Raw genomic sequence first — 23198 nt, 5'->3', positions numbered from 1 at the left:
CCAAATTTAGTGCAATGTTTATGCCCTTCAGACTTCGCATAAATGATAAAAGATCATTACAGAATGCCTGTAAATGTGTTGATGTCCTTCCCAGAAAACTGTGGGGGTTTTGTTTCTATTATGGGGATACCCCGGACTTTTTGACAGAATGATTAGAGGGACATAAGATATGGATAGTTGAGAAGCTGTACTCTAGGTCAGCAGCCTTCTGCATTTCCAGGCCCAGAACTCAACTTTAACCCCCAGACAGCAGCAGGAACCCCACTGAACACATGACAGGAAGTCTCGGGATATCAAAGTCACATGATACAGAATGGTGACGCCAGAGACTCTAGGGAGCCAGTTTGGTGTAGTGGTTAAGAGCGGCAGGACTCTAATTTGGAGAACCTGGGTTGATTCTCCAGTCTTCCACAGCTGGGTGACCTTGGGTCGGTCACAGCTCTCTCAGAGCTCTCTCAGGGCCAAGCTACACATGACGAATGACACTTGAACAGCAAGTGGATTGAGTGGAGGGCAAGTGAACAGGGAGAAATACACTTGCCGTTCAAGTGTCATTCGTCATGTGTAGCTTGGCCCTCAGCCCCACCCATCTCACAGAGTGATTGTCCTGAGGATAATAATAACACACTTCATAAACTACTCTGAGTGGGTGTTAAATTGTCCTGAAGGATGGTATATAAATTGAATGTTGTCGTCAGAGCCTCCCTGTTCTAAAAGAAAATCCTCTCTACCACTGAGGGCCAAGCTACACATGACGAATGACACTTGAACGGCAAGTGGATTGAGTGGAGGGCAAGTGAACAGGGAGAAATACACTTGCTGTTCAAGTGTCATTCGTCATGTGTAGCTTGGCCCTCAGTGACCCCACTTCACTGTCTTACTGCTCCTCCCTGGGTGTGCTAGAAGAGAGGCAGGAAGCATGGAGGCCTTGTCCTCTACGCTCTACTTCCCAAATATAGCAACAAAATAATGGCTTTATACTTTCCCTTTTCTTTTCCTTTAATGATGCCGCTTTATTGGCCATAGCCGTAGCCTAACCACACTGATTTAAAAAAGAAAAAAGCCCACCCTAATGATAAAAGTTTTAAAAATTGTTATTATATACTGAGTTTCTAAGAGATAAGAAGCCAAGAACGTGGTAATATTCGGGTCGATATTTCGATATCACACAATATTCGGGTCAATATTTATTTATTTATTTATTACATTTCTAGACTGCCCTCCCATCGGACGGGTTCAGGGCAGTATAACAACATACAATCTATAACATACAGTTTAAAACAATAAAAACATTACCAATAAACATTTAAAACATTGTTCCATGTGCAATAAAATTTCTCAAATGGCAGATACCACACAAAAGAAAAAAAACCTTTGGTCTGGTGGTTGTATATGTGCTCGTGACACACTCTGCAATTCACTTGGGTGTCCCGACTCGTGGCCTGAAGTCTACTGCTCTGGGTATTTAACCACGGATGTTTTTCTCAGGTCACAGTAGCAGGATGTAGTATGGGAATACCTTTCAAATCCTGGCTCGTCTCTTAGGATTCCTTGTGAATGGAACTGGATAAGTCCTGCTTTAGTGGCTCCTGTTTCTTTCTTTCAGGTGGGCTCAGGTGCTGGTGAGGGATTTACTGTCAACGTGGCTTGGACAGGCGGCCTCGACCCACCCATGGGGGACCCCGAGTACTTGGCTGCTTTCCGGTAAGCTCCCCCTTTCGAGACTTGGTCACCAAGCCCAGATTTCTGGCACTGAGTTTTGTCTCTTTGGTCTTTCCTTCGTCACCTTTTCATTGAGAAAAAGGGAAAGAAATGAGGGATTGCTTTGAACGCGTTTTGTGATTTCCTGTTTGCTGCTGGTTGAACACTGCTTCCATTTCCTTTGTCTTGTTAACGCAGATTTGCTTTTATTGCTGTTGCATAAATTAAATTGCGTCAGAGACAGGCTGTAGCCAACAGTATAACCAAAAGACAGTTTTGTGCCCTGAGGAGCATACAGGCCATTTCCACATACATTGAATAATGCACTTTCAATGCACTTTAGAAATCCTTTGGAAGTGGATTTTTTGTTCCACCCACAAAAATCCAGTTCCAAATGATCACTAAAGAGCATTGAAAGTGTGGGCCAAGCTACAAGTGATGAATGACACTTGAACAGCAAGTGTATTTCTCCCTGTTCACTTGCCCTCCACTCAATCCACTTGCCATTCAAGTGTCATTTGTCACTTGTAGCTTGGCCCGGAGTTATCCAATGTGTGTGGAAGCAGCCACAGTCTAAAATGTACAATGACAGGGGAAGACAGAGTTTGCAAGCCAACTCTGCCTCCTGCAAGCGAAATTTAAATGAGCTTTGCAGGACCTGAACTGCCTTTTCAAGTCCTCACCTGTGCTAGTTCTAAACCTGTGCTGCTAGCTAAGTGACACAAAGTCTTGCATAGTGATTCTGGGAAACCTGATTGCTTTGCTGCCAAGTAAAATCAGAGATGACTACATCAGCTGAACAAAACCTTAAAGCAACCATGAGGCCTCACAAGATGGCATTATGAAGCGTTTGAATGTGTTTGCTTCCTGCATACATCTCGGGTGCAATTTTAATCTGAACGAATCCAAACACGAAATATTAGATTCTAGTTTCCTCGGCTTTCTTTTTTATTTATATACGATGGGGATGGGGAAGATTTTAGAGACAGGTTGTGATGCCTAACAGAGCTAGGAATTTGGATTTGAGAACAAGTCAGATGGAATCCAATAGGACTTGCTTCCAAGTGAACATGCAATAAATCTCTCTCCACCCTGGATTGCTTCAAGCTACGTGCATACCTCTGCTAACACTGCCAAGAGTGGACCACTCCATCCCTCCAAGCCCTGGATACTCTCACAGAAGCCTACAGAACCTCAAGTCCAGACCCAAAGTTCAGTTCCACTCTCAGCAGGGGGTTGATTCTGCACTGAGGACTGAGAGCCTACACTAAGGAGTTCAGAGTGTTAGATTAAGGCCGGAGAAAGGCCGGTTCATGTCACCGCTCGGCCGTGTGAAGTTTGCTGGGTGCTCTTTGCCTCGGTCCATTTTCCAGCCTGATTCTCCTCATTGTGAGGGGTAAAATGGAGAAGAGGAGGGTTGCGCACGGTACCGTTGAGAAAGAGCAGAATGAAAAAGTGTGCGTGTCAGAGAGTGAGACTGCAAAAGTACTGTCAGGCCATGTTGGAGGAGGCATGTAGTGGCTTTTCCCCAAGCCATCCTTCCCGACAGGACGTGGGTCATCCCATGTGGGGGGCCAAGGCTTTTCATGTTACCTTTGTGGCCCAGGAAAGGGGGTGGCAGTGCTGTAGAAAGCGTGAGAAGGAGGGCCTCGGAAGTTCACTCTGCCACGTGGCCAGTCCCCCCAGGGCTCGGGCCCCGTGAACGAGGTTAACAAGAGCTCCACACTTGGCAGAAGCCCAGCTTAGAATTGCAAACCCTGTCCGTGCCAAACATGGGCTTTGGCAACTGGCCACCCTCCCACAGCTGCCCAACACATGTGTTTTGATTGCGCATGAAAGGACTCTATAAATAGGATTCTCCTCCCCCCCGCCGCCCCTCCTCGCTGCGCACAGAAATGCAACTCCCAGGCCCTGTAGATCTCGTGCCTCTTTGAGTTGCGTGCCAAGCGTGACCCGGTTGATGGATGGCCTTCTGGAGAAGGTTGGGAATTTTACCCCAGCGGCCAAGATTGCCGGCTTATTGGGTTCTCTGGACGAGAGAGCTGGGAAAAGGTTTTCACAGCAGGGCAGCTTGAAAGAATCGGAGCCGGCTTACCCTTGGTGTTGCTGGGAATGGGGCCAAGTCTCCTTGCTCTCTTCATTCCGTGGGGAGCGCTGGAGAATAGCCTCCCCATGGAAACGAAGCCCTGGGGCTTCTGGCTCCGATGAGAGCCAAAAACAGTTCTAGAAAGCAAACCATAGAACGAGATGATGAGGAACTGGCAGAGGAAAGGGGGAGGAAATTAATGGCTTAAGTTCCAGGAAGGGTGATTGCATTTGAACGTTGGAAGAAATTCCCTAATGGTTTGACAGTGGAACCAATTATCTTGCGAAAGAGGAGAGCTAGCCCTCATTGGGTGGACTTCATGCAGAGGTGGACATCCATGGAGATCCTCCATCTTTGAATTCCCTGCACTGATCAGGGTCTTTGGACTACTTGGCCTAGAAGCTGGCTTCCGACTCTTGTATTCTGCGGTAGGGAGCTTTATCTCATTCCAAGAGAATAGGGGAAGCAGAGTTGAAATAAATGCAGGGCTGTGCATATATATAGGGTTACCAGCAAATGAAAGAAATGGTTTTCATGTATTTATTTTTATTTATTCTGTCATGGAATATTGCTGGCGGGAAGAACAAGTCCTGTGACCCGAACTTTAGCAGCTTACCTTAGAAAGTTTGATGTCATCTTACTCTAGGAAACCTGGGCACACTAGGAGATTTTCCTAGAGGGTTTTAGGTCACTCTCCTCGTTAGCTTTTAAATCTAAGCATTTTGGTAGATACCAAACCAGTCTTTCACTGTTATGACCCTGTAAATCTAATTTTGAGGTGCTTCCCCTACAGGATTGTGGTCATTTGGCCCAAGCCTGTCGCTTATTTTTACTTATTTAAATATTTTTATCCCTGTTTTTCTTCTGTAGGAAAAGAAAACAAACAAAAACTTTGACCTGATTAATGAATTAATCTTTTTTGTCACTGATTATTTATTCGATGTCTTTCTGTATCGTCTTGCATCCATAAGTTTTTTCAAAGTGGGGTGCAAACACTGTTCAAAAATCCAATAAAATTATCAGGTATGCCTTTAAAACCATGAAAGAAAAAAAACCCCTTATACTTAACCTTTTTAAAAACATGCCCATTTGGCAGCAACTTTTTAAAAAATCCCAGTATATAAACAACATGAAATGAATTTAGCAACAATTAAAGATCAAGTAGGGAAAAACAAAACAATTTATGTGAGGGAGCTAAACTTCCCTACTCATACAAAAACGAATTGCTAAAAGCCTGTGATGATAATATTTTTTTAAAAAATACAGGGGCCTGAAATGTAACAGAAAAGTTCTTAAAGCAGTAGCCACAGGAAGGAACTAAATCTTTTAATTGGGCTAAATAAAGCAAATAAGCATTTTCCCTTTAATATTATTCCTAGCGATCAGGAGGGGGGGAAAGCTGCACATTCTATCCCATTCCAGTCTTATTTAACAACTCCTCTGGCTTCGGAGATTTCATAAGCGCATACCTACATGCTCTTTTTCTCTGTTTACTTCGTTTATAGCCTGCCTTTCTCGCTGAGACTCAGCAGTTGTGTGGTCTAGAAGCTGGCTTTCATTGGAACAAACTTGTGTTTCTCAGGCCTGAAATACATGATACATATTTTTAACTTGCTTTCCCCACAATCACATGACCGCTACAGGGAACTAATTTTTCAAGGGCCCAATTCAGATTGGGACTGCAGTGCTGGGGGGAGGAGGAGGGGCTTCTCCCCCCACTCCACACACCATTTTCCCAAGCCAAAGTAGCCAGGGGAGCAATTTTTGCCCTGTTGTTGTATGTACAGCCCTGAAAGAGGGCAAAAAAGAACCCTTTAGGGCTGTGGGGGGCTGTGTGTGGGGGTCAGAGTTGGGGATCCTATTCCTGCAGTGGAGATGGGGATCCCCCACTCCTAGCCACCCCCCTTAGGGTTGCCAGATCCCTCTACCCTCCCGCCGGGAGAGTAGAGTCCCTGGCACTTATCTTGTGCTGGGCCCGTGGTCCACCTTTGCACATGTGCATGCCCCAGAGCCAACATGATGTCACTTCCGGAAGTGACATCACCACGATGGCTGTGCGAGTGCGCCCGCTCTCTGCATGGGGAATTTGGCCTGTTTGGGGCCCAAATTGGTCCCAAACAAAGTGTGGGAACGCTCCTGCAGCCGGCACAACAAGGTCACTTCCAGAAGTGATGTCACCACGCTGTCCCCACGAGTGCTCCCGTGCTCCTCATGGGGCCCAAATTGGCCCCAAACAAAGAAGACATCGCTGCACCGGTTTGGAGCATGGCATGCATTCCTGAGGTGCCTACCAGTGGCAGGCAACCTCTGGGAGCTTGCCAGCTCCCACCGACTACTGGCAGGTTGGCGGGCAAGGTGGCAAATCCCTGGGAGCTTGCCCACCACCAGCGGGCACCTGGAAACTCTAGCCCCTCTGCCACCTCTCACTTGGCCGGTGTGGGGGGGAGTGTGAGGAAGAGCCCCGGGAACTCCATAGCGCACTCCAGAGCACTTCCACATCGCACCAAGAATGACATCATTCCCAGCATGACATAGAAATGGAGGGTCATGTGCAGGGTCAAGGTAGGTTCTTCATCCCACACACCGTGGTCCAGATCTGAACTGGGCTCCTGTGGTATTTGAAAAATGAGTTCCCTGCAGATGCAGTGCGGCTGCAAGAAAAGCAAGTCTGGCTTGTTAAAAAATTATGGTGTCGGTTGGGCTCGAGGAAGCAGAACCTGGTGATTCTGAATAAAGTTTAACGCTAATCACAACCCTGAATAAAAGTAGCCAGTTCTACAAAAAAAACCCCAACTCTAGACCATTCAGTGGTGTGCTCCGAAGCAAGGTTAAGTCAGTCGTTAGTGCCAGGAGTCGAAACCGGAAGTGCTCCAAGTTCTAGCATTGTACCAGTGGTGCCCCTCAATCTGATTCACATTTCCTCCCTTTGCAGGACAGTTGTGATGCCAATCGCCCATGAGTTCTCGCCAGACGTGGTGCTTGTGTCCGCGGGCTTCGATGCAGCTGATGGTCATCCTCCCCCTCTAGGAGGCTACAAAGTTTCAGCTAAATGTAAGATACTTTCTCCATCACCGGGGACTGGTTGGCAAGGGAAGCTGGCAAGATCTGAGTGCAGAAAACATTGTAGAATCTGCTGATGGGGGTGAGAAGCACACTCATTGGACAAAAAGTGCATCTCCTTGATCCAGAGGTGTTAGTCTGTCGTTGCGAAAGAGTCCAGCAGTACCTTTAAGACTAACCTTTCCTTTTCCCAGTACAGCTCCTTTGGCCATAGCCCTGAGCCTGATTTTAAGACGAACCAACTTTATTGTCGCATGAGCTTTCGAGAACCACAGCTCTCTTCGTCAGATGTGATAATAAACTTGGTTCATCTTAAAGGTCCGACTGGACTCTTTACTATTTTGCATCTCCCTGAGAATCAGAAGGGCAATTGTGGGAGAGTTCGGCTTCTCCCACTCCGATCCAGCATCTTGTCAAGCCGCAGATGTGTTGGGAAATTAAGCAGATCCTTTGAAGCTCAGGTCGGTTTCTCAAATGCACATGACTGGGAGATATCTGGGTTTTCCGGCTTCAATACAATCGCTCACGTGGGCCGTGCTCCATCTAGATCTGTGTACAGAAGTATCCAGGTGACCTGTGAAGCATGTCAGCAGTCCACTTGGAGAGACGCAAAGCTTTTAAGCTCGCCACGTGAAACAGCCGGGTGTGGCTGCAGAGGGGAGAATATAGATCTTAATAGCAAAACAGCTTCTTGGGTCTGTTCACCAAGGAATGGCTAGAGCAGGGGTCCCCAACCTTTTTGAGCATGTGGGCACATTTGAGATTTTCAGAAGGGCTGGCGAGTGCCACCCCAGAAAGGCTGCCACGGGAGGTGGAGCCAAACCCCAATGGCTGCCAGAGGAGGTAGACCTAAATCATCTTCAGAGCTCCTGGGAGAAGAAAATCCTGACGGGAGGAATAGAGTATGGTTGCCAGGTCCCTGTACCCTCCCGGCGGGAGCAGAGAACCTGGCACTCACCTTGTACTGTTGGCGTGGCTTCCCTTTGGCCTATTTGGGGGCAAAATCATCCCGAAACGAAGCACAGGAGCAGTGATGTCACTTCTGGGAATGCGTGCACTGTTTTCTTAGGGTGCCTGCCAGTGGTGGGCAACCTCCAGGGACTTGCCACCTCCCGTCAATCGCTGGTGAATCAGTGGGCAAGGGGGCAGATCCCCGGACACCTGGAAACCCTAGAATGGAGCCACACGGCAACTAAGGAAAGCACAGATGCTTACCAGCCTTCCTCATCATCTAGTAGAGAACCCTTTCATTTGAACAAGGGCAGTCAATAATAACCCTCCTCAGTTTCTGAATAGCGGGAAGTACTGGCAGTACTTAGCAGGTAATACTGACGGGCACCATAGCGCCCACGGGCACCATGTTGGGGAATGCCGGCCCGGAGGAAGGGGAGGTGGGAGCCGTCCTGACAGTTCAGGGATTGCTCTCCCCGTCTGTACTGACTGGCCTGAGGTCTAATGCTATCATTTCCTTTGGCTTTCATTGCAGGTTTTGGCTACATGACCAGGCAGCTGATGACAGTGGCCGGCGGGGCTCTTGTCCTTGCCTTGGAGGGGGGCCACGACTTGACAGCCATCTGTGACGCTTCAGAAGTCTGCGTTTCCGCCTTGCTGGGTGACGAGGTGAGTCTGGGAAGGGGGACATCCGGGATTCTTCAGTACGCAGGACTTCTCTGTAGGCCGTGCGAGAGAAGAGCGCAGAGCAGAATGGTTATGAGTTCGTGCACAGTGCCGCTTCTTCTTTCTTGAGTTGCCGCAATTTACTTCCATGTGCAAAGTTTACTTTTAGGGCTCGTATGAATCATATAGTAGCTCGTCAAGGTTTTGATAGTGCTTCGGGAAGATAGCAGCTAACATCCTCGAAAAGAACCCACGTGAAATTCAACACACGTGAAGCACCTTATACTGAATCATACCTTTGGTCCATCACGGTCAATATTGTCTGCTCAGAGTGGCAGCCGCTCTCCACGGTCTCAGGCAGAGGCCTTTCACATCACCTGCTAGCTGATCCTTTTCACTGGAGGTGCCAGGAATCGAACCTGGGACCTTTTGCGTGCCAAGGAGATGCTCTACCACTGAGCCGCAGCCCCTCCTTAAACCCCTTGCTAAATTTGTCAATCACATCTTTATCTTGCCTTTTCTCTAAAGAAATGAAGACAGCATGAGCTTTTTTTAAAAAAAAGTCTTCTAAACCTGTGAGGTAGGCTAGGTGGAGAAATAATGACTTGGCCATGACTGAAAAAGGATTTGAACTCGGGTCTTCCCAGTCCAGGTCAAACATTGCATCCCATCATTTTTTTTTTCAAAGCTTCTGCTAGCTGATCACTTTCTTTCCCTGAACTGAACCTGAAGACAGACCTCGGAGTTGCATCCACAAAAATGTATGATGAGAGTACTGTAGAATAAAGAATGATGGTATGATTTGCTCGCCCTGATCCATGCTTTTATCCCATGCAAGTTAAACCGCTGTAATGCGCTTTACGTGGGGCTGCCCTTGGAGACCATACTTGGTCCGAAACATGGTGGCTGGTTTGCTGTCAGGGGTTGAGGTAAGGTTTACATCACCCCCTGTGCTGAAAAAACTGTGATATAGACTTAAAACAAATGGCCAAAAGCCCGCCATGGGTTGTGGGGGCGGGGGGAATGGGGAGGAAATGGCACTGGATGCAGTCAAGGAGAAGTCCACATCTTTATGTCCACATGGATGCCAAAGATGCATTGAAAGATCACCCAGAAAGGTTTCCAGATTCCCAGCAAGATCATCTTGCAGCAGGTTTGGGGGGAAATGCACTGAAGCAAGGGAGAAGCCAAAAAGTGAGCTGTCATGCACGAGCCCAAGGGGGGGGGGGAATGCAGTATGTGCGTGGGGGATCTACAGCAAAACCTCCATGTTGAAGCAACCTATATTCAAACCACTTCTGAAGAGAAACCGTTCCCAGCAAACAATACTTTTGTTTTCTCCTGTTTGCGAACGTCCATCCCCTTACGCCCAGTTGGGCATGTTGTGATTCTACTCTGAGCCATCCTGTCTTCTCTTCCACAGCTGGAACCCCTCCCAGAGGAGACCCTTCAGCAGAAACCCAACGCTAATGCAGTGCGCTCTTTGGAGACCGTCATCCAGGTGCAAAGTAAGTGGGCAAGAAGCCCTTCCTGTCCAGCTGAGTGGGAGATGTGTGTGGAGGGCCCAAAACGGGTCCCTTTGCTGTCCAGTATCTTTTGGCATCCTTAAAAGCCAAGCCAGAGGCGATATACCATTTGTGCAAATAGGGCATCTGTGAGGCCATGTATGCCATTGTCACTGGGCACATGGGTATGATGGTGTGCATCTTGCAGCCATGGAGTGGGAAAATGCTCCCTGGCACCCCTTGTGCTCCTACTGCCAGTGCGGGGTAGTGGTTAGAGTGTCTGATCTGGATTCCAGTCTCCACTCTTCCAGTAAAACTCACTGAGGTGTTCGTAGGCCAGTCACTCTCTCTTAGCCTGATCCACCTCACTGGGTTGTTGGGGAGGTGAAATAAGGAAGGAAAGAACCAGGCATACCATCTCGAGCTCTTCTGAGTAAGGGCGGGAGAAAACTGGCACAGATCAATACTTGTTAATTGGATCCAATCCAGACCTGTCACCATACTTGTAAGCAGGGCTCATTTCGAGGGGGAACGCACAGGAATGCAGTTCCAGCAGTTCCCCAAAGAGGTCACATGGCAGGTGGCCCCGCCCACCTGACTCTCGGCCATTTGGGGCCCGTTTCATCCTGGATTGGGGCTGAAATGGCCCGGATCGGGCCTTTGATGGGTGGTGGATCACTCTCCCGTTCAGCAGCAGCCCAATCCTGACCATTTTGGTCCCCTTTTGGCCATTTTCAGCCCCTTTTTGCCATTTTGGGCCCAATTTCTGCCCTGAATGGCCAGGATTGGGTCCAAAACAGCCAGGATAGGTGATGTCAGGGGTTGTGGCATATGCAAATCAGCTATGACAATGACACATTTCCGGTGATGCCAAGGGGCGTGGCATATGCTAATGAGCTATGCTAATGAGTTATGCTAATGAGTTCCTCCAGCTCTTTTTCTACGAAATGACCCCTTGCTTGTAAGCCAGGCCCCAGTCCTGCCCTTGTGTTCCAGGCCAGTACTGGACCTCCGTGCGGCGTTTTGCTCCCACCGTGGGCTATTCGTTCCTGGAAGCCCAGCATCGCGACACAGAGGAGGTGGAGACCGTGACAGCGTTGGCCTCACTTTCTGTGATGACAGAGAAAAGGTGAGTGGGTCTCTTATCCTTTCGGGCTAGCCAGGCTGTCAAAAAGGCCAGTGTGAGATTGTACCCAGGCTGTCCTTTATAGAGCTCCAGAGGGGCCAAACTAGACATTACGATTTTTCACCGTTTGGGGCTCAGTTCCCTGCCCCGACTTTCGGACTGTTAGCCACATCGTGTTGCCTTTTCAGCCTTTTTCCTGAGCTGTTTTTGCAACCCCAAAAGACCTTGGGGATGCGTTATTTGCCCCATTAGGCAAATTAAAAGGTGCCATTGATAGAGCAGGGCCATTTCCACATGGCTTACCTTGTTCCGGAAAACAGCGAAATCTCGCGAGAAGACGCTGTTATCACATCTTCTCGCACAATAAGAGCGTCTTTTCGTGCGATTTCACGCAATAACAGCGTCTTCTCATGCGATTTCGTGCGAGATTTCGCTGTTTTCCAGAACAAGTTAAGCTGTGTGGAAACAGCCCAGCTCTGTCCCTGTGATTCAAGGCATATAGAATCAATTAAACATATATTACTATATTGCAGGTACTATGAAGATAGAAGAGTAAAAATTATTCATCCTTTGTTAAAGAGGCTTCATGGGTTTTCGGATGTGGAAATAAGCCAAAAGTTACTATTTGACCCTAATCCCCCGTTTATATTGAATTCTGCCAAATTTTTAGCTGTAGCACATAAAATTCGTAACGTTAAAGCCCGAAGTAATTGAGAGGATGGGGACTTCGGGGAATGAATTTTTCTTTTATCCTGGCTGTAATTGTTTTAAGTTTTCAGGTGGGGAATCTTAATGTAAATATTGTAGATAAGAATTATTGTACTGGACTTTGGTGTATTCATACTGCTACCCTGGTTTTAATATAGAGATTTGTGCTGGTTGTATACCAGATAAACTATTACCATTCCCTATTAGAAAGCTGCATGTGTATTGATGGGGGCCACGCAAGGAGCCCCCCAACAGGGCAAATAGAGCTCCCGGGGCCGTTTCAAGTCAGGAAAACAGAGTCGGGGAAGGCTGACGCCCCTCCTGCCCCCGTGTGGTGGTCATGATGCGAAGCAAGGCCCTGCACACTTGGAAATCTGCTGGCAAAGAGAACTGTTTCAGACCTGCCGATCGATCACTCAGGCTTCTATATGTCTTTTCACTGGAGTTTGACAGTTAGCCAAGAGCCATTATGACAGAGTTGATAAGAGACTTGAGTTCAAATCTCCTCTCTGCCATGAAGCGCACCGGGTGACCATGGGTCAGTTACGCTCCGCCTAACCTGTTTTACAAGGTTGTCAGGATCGTAAAGACATTAGCCACATCCATAGCCTATGGTCCTTGCAAGAGGACAGTGTGATGCCAAGGTGAGAGCCATTGTAGTGTAATGGTTAGAGTGCTGGACTAGCTGAAATTTCTGTACAGTCTTCAGGGGCAGCACCACATACAACATGTTCCAGTAGTCTAACCTGTGGTTACAAATGCAGGTATATCAGCTGTTATTAATGGAAGTACTTTTCATCGGAAAAATCCTCAGGACAAAACTTAAGAACCCCTTTGGAGATAACTATATTTTTATACCACTTTAACTGGCTTCGAGCAGCTTCCACAGACAGGCTGCATATATATTTTCCCAATAAACAAGCAATTGCTTCTCTCCCTAAGGCATCTTGGGATTTGTAGTTTTATATGAGTTCCGATCATTCTTTGAAACTCCTGTTCCCCGCCCCCTCACCACCCCCAGAGTCCCCCGAAGAGAGGAAATAACTGTTAAGCCAGTTTAAATCTGTGGCTTATCTGTGGCCGTGGTGCATATGGTCCGACAGTTGCTGTGTTTGTTTTCCTAATTTTTGTTCTCTGGTTTCCTGTGTTTTTAGGCAGCAGGATGAGCCAATGGAAGAAGAGGAACTCATGACCCAGTGATGTCCCAATCCGTTCTCCGACTGCTTCCGTCATAGCTTGTGACTCATATCAGAATCCTGGCTCCTATTTGTTGCACAGCCTGTGCTAACCTGAGCCGCAAGGCTACAAAACTGGCTCAGAATTCAGACAGGAGCTCGTGGCAGTTCACCTGGGATTAGCAGCTGCCCTGGGGAACCGCCGTGCGTGGAACTCCACCGTGCAGGCAGCCGCCCCGAACCTCTGGGAATAAGCTTGGGTGGAAAATCAGAGGCCACGAATGCACCCGGTGGGACCGTGTGGTCTGGATTCAGACTGCAAAGCTGAAGAGAGTGTTCTGTTGCCGGGGCAATGCCTCTTCCCCCCCACCCCACCCCAGAACCAAAGATGGTCCACGAGAACAATCCCACGGGAAAGGAGCCAAGATGATCCTATCTGAACACTCTTGTCCGAGTAAACGTGGTCACCTTTCTTCAGGATGTCCCCCAGGTCACGGGAGCTGGGCTTTGTGTGGGGAAAGAGTTCAACAGACAAAACTCAAAAGTGAAGGAAGTGGCAGCCTCTTGGAACAGAGACACAGCCCAGCTCCTAATAAGCGCCGTCCCAACCTTACGTTCCTGGCGTAGGATCTCCCTGATTTGCACTATATACAGTTCACCACAGACTTCGTCAATTTTCCATAGAACGTGTAGGAACAAGACACACTTCCCTGGGGATTTGGGGGTGACCGTTCCTAACACGCATCAAGGTGTGCTATGTACATACACAACTCCAGGGTGCCTGTTGCCGGTTGGTTTTGCCCTGATCCATCCAAGCAGGCAGCCTTATTCCAAAGAACAAACGTAACATGGGGAGGGAGGGGGGGGGTGGAAAATGAACAAGGCTATTTGTCTTCGGTTATCCCGACCAAAATTTGGATTCCTGCGATTCTCATTTGTTATATGCAGGTTGGTTTTGCTTCTTTAAAAAAACCAAAAACCGAGTTTCTAGTCCATTTGAATATATTTGCAAAGATGCCGCAATTGCTCCGATGCCCGGACGTGAGGACTCTCATATCCCGTGTAGCTGACTCACTTTTTCATGGCCTTATGTAAAGGTATCTCATTCTCCCCCGTCAAAGGGCTATCCACCAGCAGAGCAAATTTCCTTCCAAACAAAAACGTTTAAGCACTTGTGCGTAGGAAGAAAGCATGCGATAGATCATTACACACAACTACAACACGTGCTTCCATTCTATACATACTGGACAGTCGCTGTCAATATCTCCAATATCTCTTTCCCAGCACATGATCAGTAGGCATCCATGATAATTGTCTACACGACGTGTGAATGTGTTTTTTTTTCCCTATGCTGAAGTGTGGGAAATTCGGTCACGTTCAAAGGAGCTCTAAATCTCACTGCCTGTGGGGTGGGGAGGGAAGGGAGGGCTGCATCACTGCCTGGGGTGGGGCAAGGGGTGAGGGAAAGATACATTGTGTACAGAATGTGTATAGAAACCGCTGGATTGAAACCAACCAGTAAATTGAGCCTTTGCTGCATCACAGCTATGTTCCCTTTTTTTTTTCTAGCTGGGAGGCAGACTGCCTGTCACCTATTTGGCCACTGGTCCCCTTCCTCAGACGCCTGAGTGTGACACTGATCCTTTATGCAGGTGTGAATCTTGCGTGGAGTCAGTTTCATTCAGGGCCCACGTAGTAGACTTCAGTTCCAGGTCACCGTAAGTCTTAGCGCGTGGCCATTTTTGCGCTTGAACAGTCTGCAGACTAAATCTTCTTCAAGATTGGAAAAGAGGCATATGACCTTCATGGTCTTTATACTCACTCATTGACTATACTTCTCTTAGTGTAAATCTGTTGCATCTGTGCCCTGGGTGTGATTGGATCATTCTGGCACACCTGAATCAGAACTTGAATTATACAGAGACGCAGTAGGTAAAGGTAAAGGTACAGGCAAGCACTGAGTCCTTACTGACCCATGGGGGAATGTCGCATTACAACCTTTTCTTGGCAGACTTTTGTTATGGGGTGGTTTGCCATTGCCTTCCCGCTCATTTTATTAACCTCAGAAGGATGGAAGACTGAGGGCCAAAATACAAGTGATGCCTGACACTAGTTGGACACTTGTCAGCTTCCCTCAAGTTTTGATGGGAAATGTAGACGTCTTGGTCTCGCAGCTTGTCTCTCCGACTGCTGTCCAACGGACTTTTCAACTGTCACTTGTCCAACATTCCGCCAAGCTGCCTACATTTCCCATCAAAACTTGAGGGAAGATGACAAGTGTCCAGCTAGTGTCAGGCGTCACTTGTAGTTTGGTCCTGAGTCAACCTTGGGCCGGTTTACTGAACCCAGCTTCCGCCAGGATTGAACTCAGGTGGTCGTGAGCAGAGCTTGGGCTGCAGTACTGCAGCTTACCACTCTGTGCCACGGGGCTCATTACAGAGACACAGTAGGCACCCTCCTGTGGGTGCAGTCATTCATTTTGTAATTTATTTCTCAGTTCAGGAATGACTGTGGTAGTTGAAAGTTACGCATACAAAATGCCAATTTTGATTTGTCGGGATAAAAGCCTTGTCGAATTTACACAAGACTGTAAATAGTTTTCCGGAGACTCAACCGGCAAGGGAGATTGGCGGACCTGGGACTTTCCTAGGCTAGACAGAACACAGAAATGTGCTAAAACTGACTCACTGATGACCAGTGTGGTGTCAGACGTTGCAGAGAGGTCACTGAGTCCAGGGGCTAAGCTTTCCAGCCAGACTTCCTACGGGAAGCCCTACTGATGCTTGAGCAGAGAAGGCAGAGACTGCATCACTCAAAGGTAGGACCAGAGTGGCAGCAACGGGAAGGAAGATGAAAAGGAATCTGGAGGCCTTTTAATTGCTCCCAGGCTGCCTGTTAACTTATATAAAGGCATGTGGGGCAGAGAGTCTCTTGAGGGTATCAGAATTATTAAGGAATGTCTGTATTTATTATTTATCTATTTGATTTGATTTATACCCCGTCCTCCCCACGAATGGGTTCAGGGCAGCTCACGACATCCATGTAATACAATAAATTAATCATCAAACTATAAAATCTGTAACAATCTCAAGACAGTCGTTAAAATAGCCCAGGTGCCTTATCCGTAGGCTACTTAAATAAACAGGAGTCCATATATAGGCCATACATATGGGCATAAGACGTGGCCATTGGAAAAGTGGTGGTCTTAGGTAGAAGAGGGGGGACACCCGCTGGTCCTCAGCCAAAGGCCCAGTGGAACATCTCCGTTTTGCAGGCCCTGCGGAACTGTAACAGGTCCCACAGGGCCCGGATCTCCAGCGGGAGAGCTTTCCATCAGGCCAGGCCCAGCAGAAAAAGCCGTGGCCCTGGTCGAGGCCAGACGGATGTCCTTCAGGCCAGGGACCACCAAGAGTTGCTTGTCTGCAGAGCGCAACGGCCTGCAGGGGACGTAATAGGAGAGATGGTATGGGCTAGAATTTAGTGTTCATGGTGCCCAAATCACTCTTGCTACCAGTGCTTTTAAAAAAATAAATAAATACTGGTACTCCTGTATAAGGTTGCACTCATTTCTACCAATTTCCCCCTTAGGACTAGGAGAGCCCTCCCAAAAGGTATTGGTAATTGGCCACAAAAAAGTCCTGCTTTCTACTAAGCCAGTCCATTAGGGTTTTTTTAAAAAACCCCTAGCACTCATATATTCACTCATAATCAAAATATTTCAACACAGTGGCAATACCATACATGGGATGGAATGTAGGGCTTAGGGACATACAAATACTCTTTCGCATCAATGTTAGGAATGATTTTTAGTAACCAGCCGGAACCCGTGTTTATGCTTCCAGCTAAATAGATATTATATCACACTGTGTTATAAACACACACAACAGTTGAGGCTATCGAATCTGTTAAGTGTTATACAGCATCTAAAAGCAACAGTCGGAAATTTTAAAATATATATTTTGTCTACATTACACTGAAGTTGAGCATAGCCACACAGGACCAAAGCAGTTTAAAGAAACAAAAACAAGTAAAACCTTACTGTGAACTAGCAACCAAGCCCATTTTTTTTTTAAAAAAACCCGGACTCTAGGAAATAGCCCGCCGTGGGGCGCACCCAGGGCTTGTGGCACTGCTCCAGCAGTGTTCCCACGCTCCCATCTGAGGCTGAACTGAGCCTCCTTGGGGCCAAAATCGGGCCAGTGTGGAGCACAGGAGCGCTCCATGGCTCATAGCACCACTCCAGCAGTGCTCCTGTTTGAGGCTGAACGGGGCCCATTTGGGACCCAAATTGGCCCGCTGCAGAGCACAGGAACGCTGCCGGGGCAGTGCGATGGGCTCTGGAGTGCTCCTGTGCTCTGCAACAGGCCAACTTTGGCCCCAAATGGGCCCAATTCGGCCTCAAAGGGGCAGGAACACTCCAGGGCCCATTGTGATGCCCCGGTCTGCTCGGGGCCTGCTGAGGGCTGGGCTGAGCCAGTTCACAGGGCCTCCCTGGGGCCTCCATGGTCACAGCAGCACAACCCCTCGGAGGCCCCAAGAAGGCTGCTGCAGTGACGGAGAAGGGTGGCACAGCCCTACCTGCCCCCTCCTAAGCAAACCATATTGGTAATGACTCTTTATCCTCGTGCAGGCCAGAGTGCGCCTGCACGGGGATAAAAAGTGAGTCATTGCCAATACGGCTTGCCTTTTATACAGTCAGATGGCCAAAATGACACAAAACAGTTCTCCAGAACTTTGCTTCAGGCAGGTTTTTTTTTTTTAAAGAAAAGGGGAAATGGAAAAAAAAAAGATATCACGGGTCATATATTTTTATAACCATCCAGTGTAAAATGCAAGACAGGTTTGAATTGATAAATCATACAAGATGGAGCAGGCTGGCAACTTTAAACTCAGGGAAAGCAGCAACAAAAAATAAAGCTATCCCGTTGAAAATATTATTTATAAAACAATAGTTGATCAAATGTCTAACGCCAAAGAGAATATACCGGTCCTTTGAAAGAATGGGGAGGGGGTCATGGTAGCCTTTGTATTGGGGGTCTCCCACCTTGTTGAGTCTATAGGCATTTTTGGAATTTGGAAAACCGTGGGTATCATAGGGTTGCCAGGTCCCTATACCCTCCCACTGAGGGCCAAGCTACACATGACGAATGACACGTGAACGGCAAGTGTATTTCTCCCTGTTCACTTGCCCTCCACGCAATCCACTTGCCGTTCAAGTGTCATTCCTCACTTGTAGCTTGGCTCTCAGAGGGAGGGAGGCTGGTATTTAAGGCAGATGACGGACAGATCAGACATTTGGTTGATGGTTGATCACAACTGTCAAATATGGTAAGTTTGCCTACTGAATATGTTCACCGTGGAGTTTGTGGCATCTCTGGTCATAGTTTGCTTGGCCACAGAGAATATGCTGACTAGCCAGCATATGGGCACTCAGTTCCCCATACCAGCTCGCTCAACTGCTTACTGCTATCCCAGACTCTTCTGTCTTGCTCTTCATTTGCTTAGCATAGGACAGACCAGATAGGGCTCAAATAATTGTAGGCACAGGTAGGATACAGGTGTTTGTCTTCTAGATGACGGAGCAAAGGGCTCAGGTCTGGAAGTAAGTGCAAAGATGGAGCCCTGGAATAAAACACTGTCACAGCAAAACAGTCAAGGCTTGGTCGGAAGGGACAGTACTGGCACAAAGTGTGAAGAATTCTAGAGGATTACATCACAGATCATAAAAGAAAATTCTGTGTGATGTCACAACGATCTCCATTTTTTTCAGTTACAGCTACTGAGGCAGAAACCCACAAGCAAAAGTGAATTGTTGGATTCTCTGGTGTGCATGGAGGGGAATGGTTAGGTGTTTGCAGAGATGGGTCCATATGCTCCAGAGTTTTCCATCTGATGCGGGATCTTACTTAAGGAGCCTTCCTGATAAAATGAGAATCAGTGTAGCATTGTGCCTTTAAAAAACCCTGAGCTATGAGTCTGGATGTCCTCAGGTTTAATATTATCCCTACCATGAGTACATGAGATCAGGGGCGGCGCCAGGGTTTCTGGCACCCACGGCTGCCCCTACATGCGAGCACACATAGTGCACACATGCCCCCCTGACTGCATGATGATGTCATCGTGTGATGATGTCATCATGTGGCAAAGCCACCCCCATTGGTCGGCGGGTGGCTGGGATAGTGCGCAGAGGCTGACCACACTCTGCATGCCGCCCCAGATGCCTGCCGTGCCTAGCCAGCTGCAGCAGCTGCAGGCCAGGCATGCCAGCTCCATGGTGCGTGTCTCCATCCCTGGCACCCCCTCTGGCGCCCCTCCGGTACCCCAGCGTCCACAGCGCCCGCCTCACCACCTCAATGGTGGTGCCGGCCCTGCATGAGATGGCCTTAGGCACACCACATTCTTTCACCTCTTCATCTGCAATACCGAGGTTAACTCAATTTGAGTCCAGTGGCATCTTGTGTTTGTGTAATGTCCTCAAGTCATAGCTGACTTATGGCGACCCCTGGTGGGGTTTTCATGGCAAGAGACAAGCAGAGGTGGTTTGCCATTGCCTGTCTCTGCAACTTTGGTCTTTGTTGGAGGTCCGCTATCCAATTACTAACCGAGGCCGACCCTGTTTAGCTTCTGAGATCTGACGAGATCAGGCTCACCTGGGCTATCCAAGTCAGGGCACCTTAAAGACCAACACAATTTTCCAGGGCACAAACTTTCATGAGCCAAAGCTTACTTCATGCTTTGCAAAATTGCTGGAAGGACTGCAAGAGAACATCGGTTCCGAACAACTGAAAGAACTATGCAAAATATTGGGGATCAGCAAATATTCAGAGGGGAGCCCTGCTCCCCATCCTAGCTCCATTTCCCTCTCTTCTCCCTGCTACTTTTGTCCTCCTTTTCATGGAGCTGGTAACCATTACCACTGCCTCCACTTCAGGCACCAACTTGGGTTGCTACAGTACATGAAGTTGAACTCACAGGCAGAGCATTTATGCATCAATCCCCAACATCTTCAGTAAGAAGGACAAACTCATAGGAAATGGGAAAGACCTCTGTCTGGGACTCCGGGGCATCACTGCCAGGCAGAGGAGATTATACTGACTGCGAAAGATCAGCCGTCTAAGGCAGGTTCACGAGAACAGGTAGTAGACACCCCAACAAAATGGCTGGCATGGGAGTGAGAGGTCAGGCCAATCACAAAATGGCTTCCACGGGGACTGTTTATTGGAAGGTTCCACAAAATGGTGCCAAGACAAGCATTCTTCTACAGGGGAGACAAATCTTTCCAGGAGGTTTCTCCCTGTGAACACTATGGAGGAAAAGTAGAACTGGCTCTTAGCTATGGGGAAGAAGCAAGTGGGCAGTAGGAGACAGAGCTACGGGCACCATGGGTGTCAAGTTGGAGATCACTCATCCGAGCCTTTATCACCCAACAAGCAGAAATTGAAGGGGGTAAGTGTTACAATGTAGGGTCCAGACCCCCAGCTCTGTGACAGCTGCAAGCCTTGCTCTTTTCCCCCTGCCTGCTGCCTCCTCTAGTTTGGTGTATTGGTTAAGAGTGGCAGGACTCTAATCTGGAGAGCCGGGTTTGATTCCCCACTCCTCCGCTTGAAGCCAGCTGGGTGACCTTGGGTCAGCCACGGCTCTCTCAGAGCTCTCTCAGCCCAATCTACCTCACAGGGTGTCTGTTGTAGGGAGAGGAAGGAAATGTGATTGTAAGCCACTCCGAGACTCCTTCAGATAAAGGACAGGGTATAAAACCAACTCTTCTTCTTTACCCAAACCAACTCCCCATTGTGTTTATAATGTGGCCCCAGCAATAACACTTTTGGCATTCTGGAACACTTCAATTGCCGTATCTTTCCTTGATAGATAATCTGGCACAACCTCCACGTAGAACCCTTTCTCTACTCCTGTTTATGTAAAGGCGTGTCGTACCTGTTGGATGTCTGCCTGTTTGCAGATATCTAAGGCTTGGAGCATCTGCCTGGTGACCCAGCCCGTAAATGAAACACGATAGATGATGTGGTCCCGTACTGGGATTCCCTTTGGTTGCCAAATCTTAAGGGAAAAAAATTCGGGCACCTGGGTGAGATGTAGGCGTGCAGTCCTCAGGGTCGGGAGGAGGCAGAGTTCAGAGCTTGTGTGTTAATGGAGTCAAGGCACAGGGCTTGGGGGGGGAGGGGGGTCTGGAGGCAGAGCTTGCTGTTTTGTGGCAGGCCCAGGGCTACAGCTCAGGGGGGGAAATGTCTCTTCACCTGCAATGTACAACTAGACAAAGGAAAACATGAGCCTCCCGCCCCCTCTTAACAACAGTGCCCAAAGCCGCCTCTTGCTTTGTCAAGCGGCAGACATACCCTCAAGGCGAGCACCTGGGATTTTATTTTGCAACGGGTTTTTCCTTTCTTGCCACGGAGAGTTCAAAGCTCTGTTCCTTCTGATTCATCTTCAAGCACAGGGATACGAGGATAAGATTGGTAAGTGGATCTGGGTATATTTTGCCATTTTTGTCTTTCCACGCCATTGAAATAAATACTGAATGTCCCTGTGCGTTTGCGCTGGCCCTGATCTCAAGCTAACAGTGCAATGTCCTACCTCTGATAAATGAATGAGGGCAGGTACCCTCGCTGCTGGGGAATGTCACTTTTAAAAATCCTACTCTGCCTTCGATGCTCTTCCTTCCTCCTTTTATCTTCCTAACAATCCTGTAGGGTAGGTTAAGGTGAGAGCAAGAAATAGAAGAACGGCCCTCTCAAAGTCACCCTGTGCATCTGAGGGCCAAGCTACACATGACGAATGACACTTGAACGGCAAGTGGATTGAGTGGAGGGCAAGTGAACAGGGAGAAATACACTTGCTGTTCAAGTGTCATTCGTCACTTGTAGCTTGGCCCTCAGTGGGGCTTTGAACAGTCATTTCCCCAGAGCAAACCTACAACCTGCTCACTGCTACAGGGGGTTGAAAGTAGTATGTGATATACCTAACTGGTCCCATTTCTGCTGACTTCACAGTGTGTGAAGTGCAGCGATTGGTTCAATTTCTTCTGATGTCACAGTGTGTAAAGCGTAGTGAATGGTTCCGTGTCTTCTGATGTCACAATGCATGAAGCGTCGTGATTGGTTCCGTGTCTTCCGATGTCCCAGTGCATGAAATGAAATGAAGTCAGATACTTTGTGTTGCTGCTATGCTCAGCGCTACGTGGAAGGAGACAGCATAAAGCATGCTGGAAAGGTTCTCCTGGAATGGCTGATGTGGGAGGGCAGAAGCCAAAAGTCATATCTACATTTTGCCAAACAACCAGGGCTATCAAACAAGGTAGGCTTCAGAGAACTGAATGTCAAGGGGTGGGGTGGGCTCTATTTCAGTGCTCTGAAGGATTCAGTGATCAGATTGCCCAGGAGAGATCAGGGCTTGTTTGCCCCAAGAGAAATCACGGGGATAGCTTGTGTGCTCAGTAGAACTAGATCCTAAGAGGCTGAATCTACCATCGGGCTGAATAAACTGCACAGCAAGGTCCTAGCAGTATGGGGTGGGCCTATGTTTGCTTGCCTAATAAAATTAATAGCCATCTTAACACAGTGCAAAGCAGACATGAACTGCGTAAAGCTACCCCCCAGCTTTGCATGGGGTGCCGTTAAAAGGTTCATTTCTGCAATTCTTCTGCTGTTAAAGACCCAAGAAGGAAACGCAACTTGTGCTAAGATTTAACCTGGATACTGTGTTTGGGGCTTCTTTTTAAGGCCTCTGGAAACAAAGGTTGCCTTGCAGATCCTGGCATAGGGTGGGGAATATGATTCTAGCGCAATAGGATTAGATTCGGCTTGCCAATAGGCCTGGAGGAAAAAACTGTCCTGTCTCTTTAATAGAGGCTTACTTGAGAGTCTCTCTAGACGAGGCATCTTACAGGAGGATGCTCAAGTCACGTGTAGGGAGATGCAATGTTAGCTGGGAAGCGTAGTTTTAAAAGACAGCACCAAAGTCTCTGTCAATTTCACACCTCTGCACAGATCCCAGAGATCACTCCTCAGAGGGTTTGTTAATTTCATCTTCACTGAAAGCTCTGTGAATTTCACCTTCCCTTCAGTGGAAATGGGCGGTTTAAGCTTTTAATGGCATGGCGGTCAATAACGTCGCCTGGTAAATAACATCTCATTATCTGAACAAGTGAGCTTTGACTAAGGAAAGCTCATACCTTATCACAAATTTTGTTAGTCTTATAGGTGCTA

General features: G+C 48.0%; 1 protein-coding gene across 2 annotated transcripts in view; it reads left to right on the top strand.

Moving 5' to 3' along the window:
- HDAC7 (histone deacetylase 7) overlaps nucleotides 1-14517 on the top strand; it is a 229654-nt gene extending 215137 nt beyond the window's left edge. For both annotated transcript variants that reach the window (XM_055003372.1, XM_055003371.1), the window contains exons 20-25: nucleotides 1607-1704; nucleotides 6720-6838; nucleotides 8334-8467; nucleotides 9888-9972; nucleotides 10966-11098; nucleotides 12958-14517. In XM_055003372.1, the coding sequence (XP_054859347.1) occupies nucleotides 1607-1704; nucleotides 6720-6838; nucleotides 8334-8467; nucleotides 9888-9972; nucleotides 10966-11098; nucleotides 12958-13003 (615 nt within the window). In that variant the 3' untranslated portion in view covers nucleotides 13004-14517. The remainder of the gene's footprint in view (nucleotides 1-1606; nucleotides 1705-6719; nucleotides 6839-8333; nucleotides 8468-9887; nucleotides 9973-10965; nucleotides 11099-12957) is intronic.
- Nucleotides 14518-23198: the final 8681 nt, after the last annotated feature.

The sequence above is a fragment of the Eublepharis macularius genome, chromosome 19 (genome assembly GCF_028583425.1).
Source record: "Eublepharis macularius isolate TG4126 chromosome 19, MPM_Emac_v1.0, whole genome shotgun sequence".
Taxonomy (NCBI): Eukaryota; Metazoa; Chordata; class Lepidosauria; order Squamata; family Eublepharidae; genus Eublepharis; species Eublepharis macularius.
The sequence above is the reverse complement of the archived record's forward strand: the minus strand, read 5'-3'. Positions and strand labels throughout refer to the sequence as shown.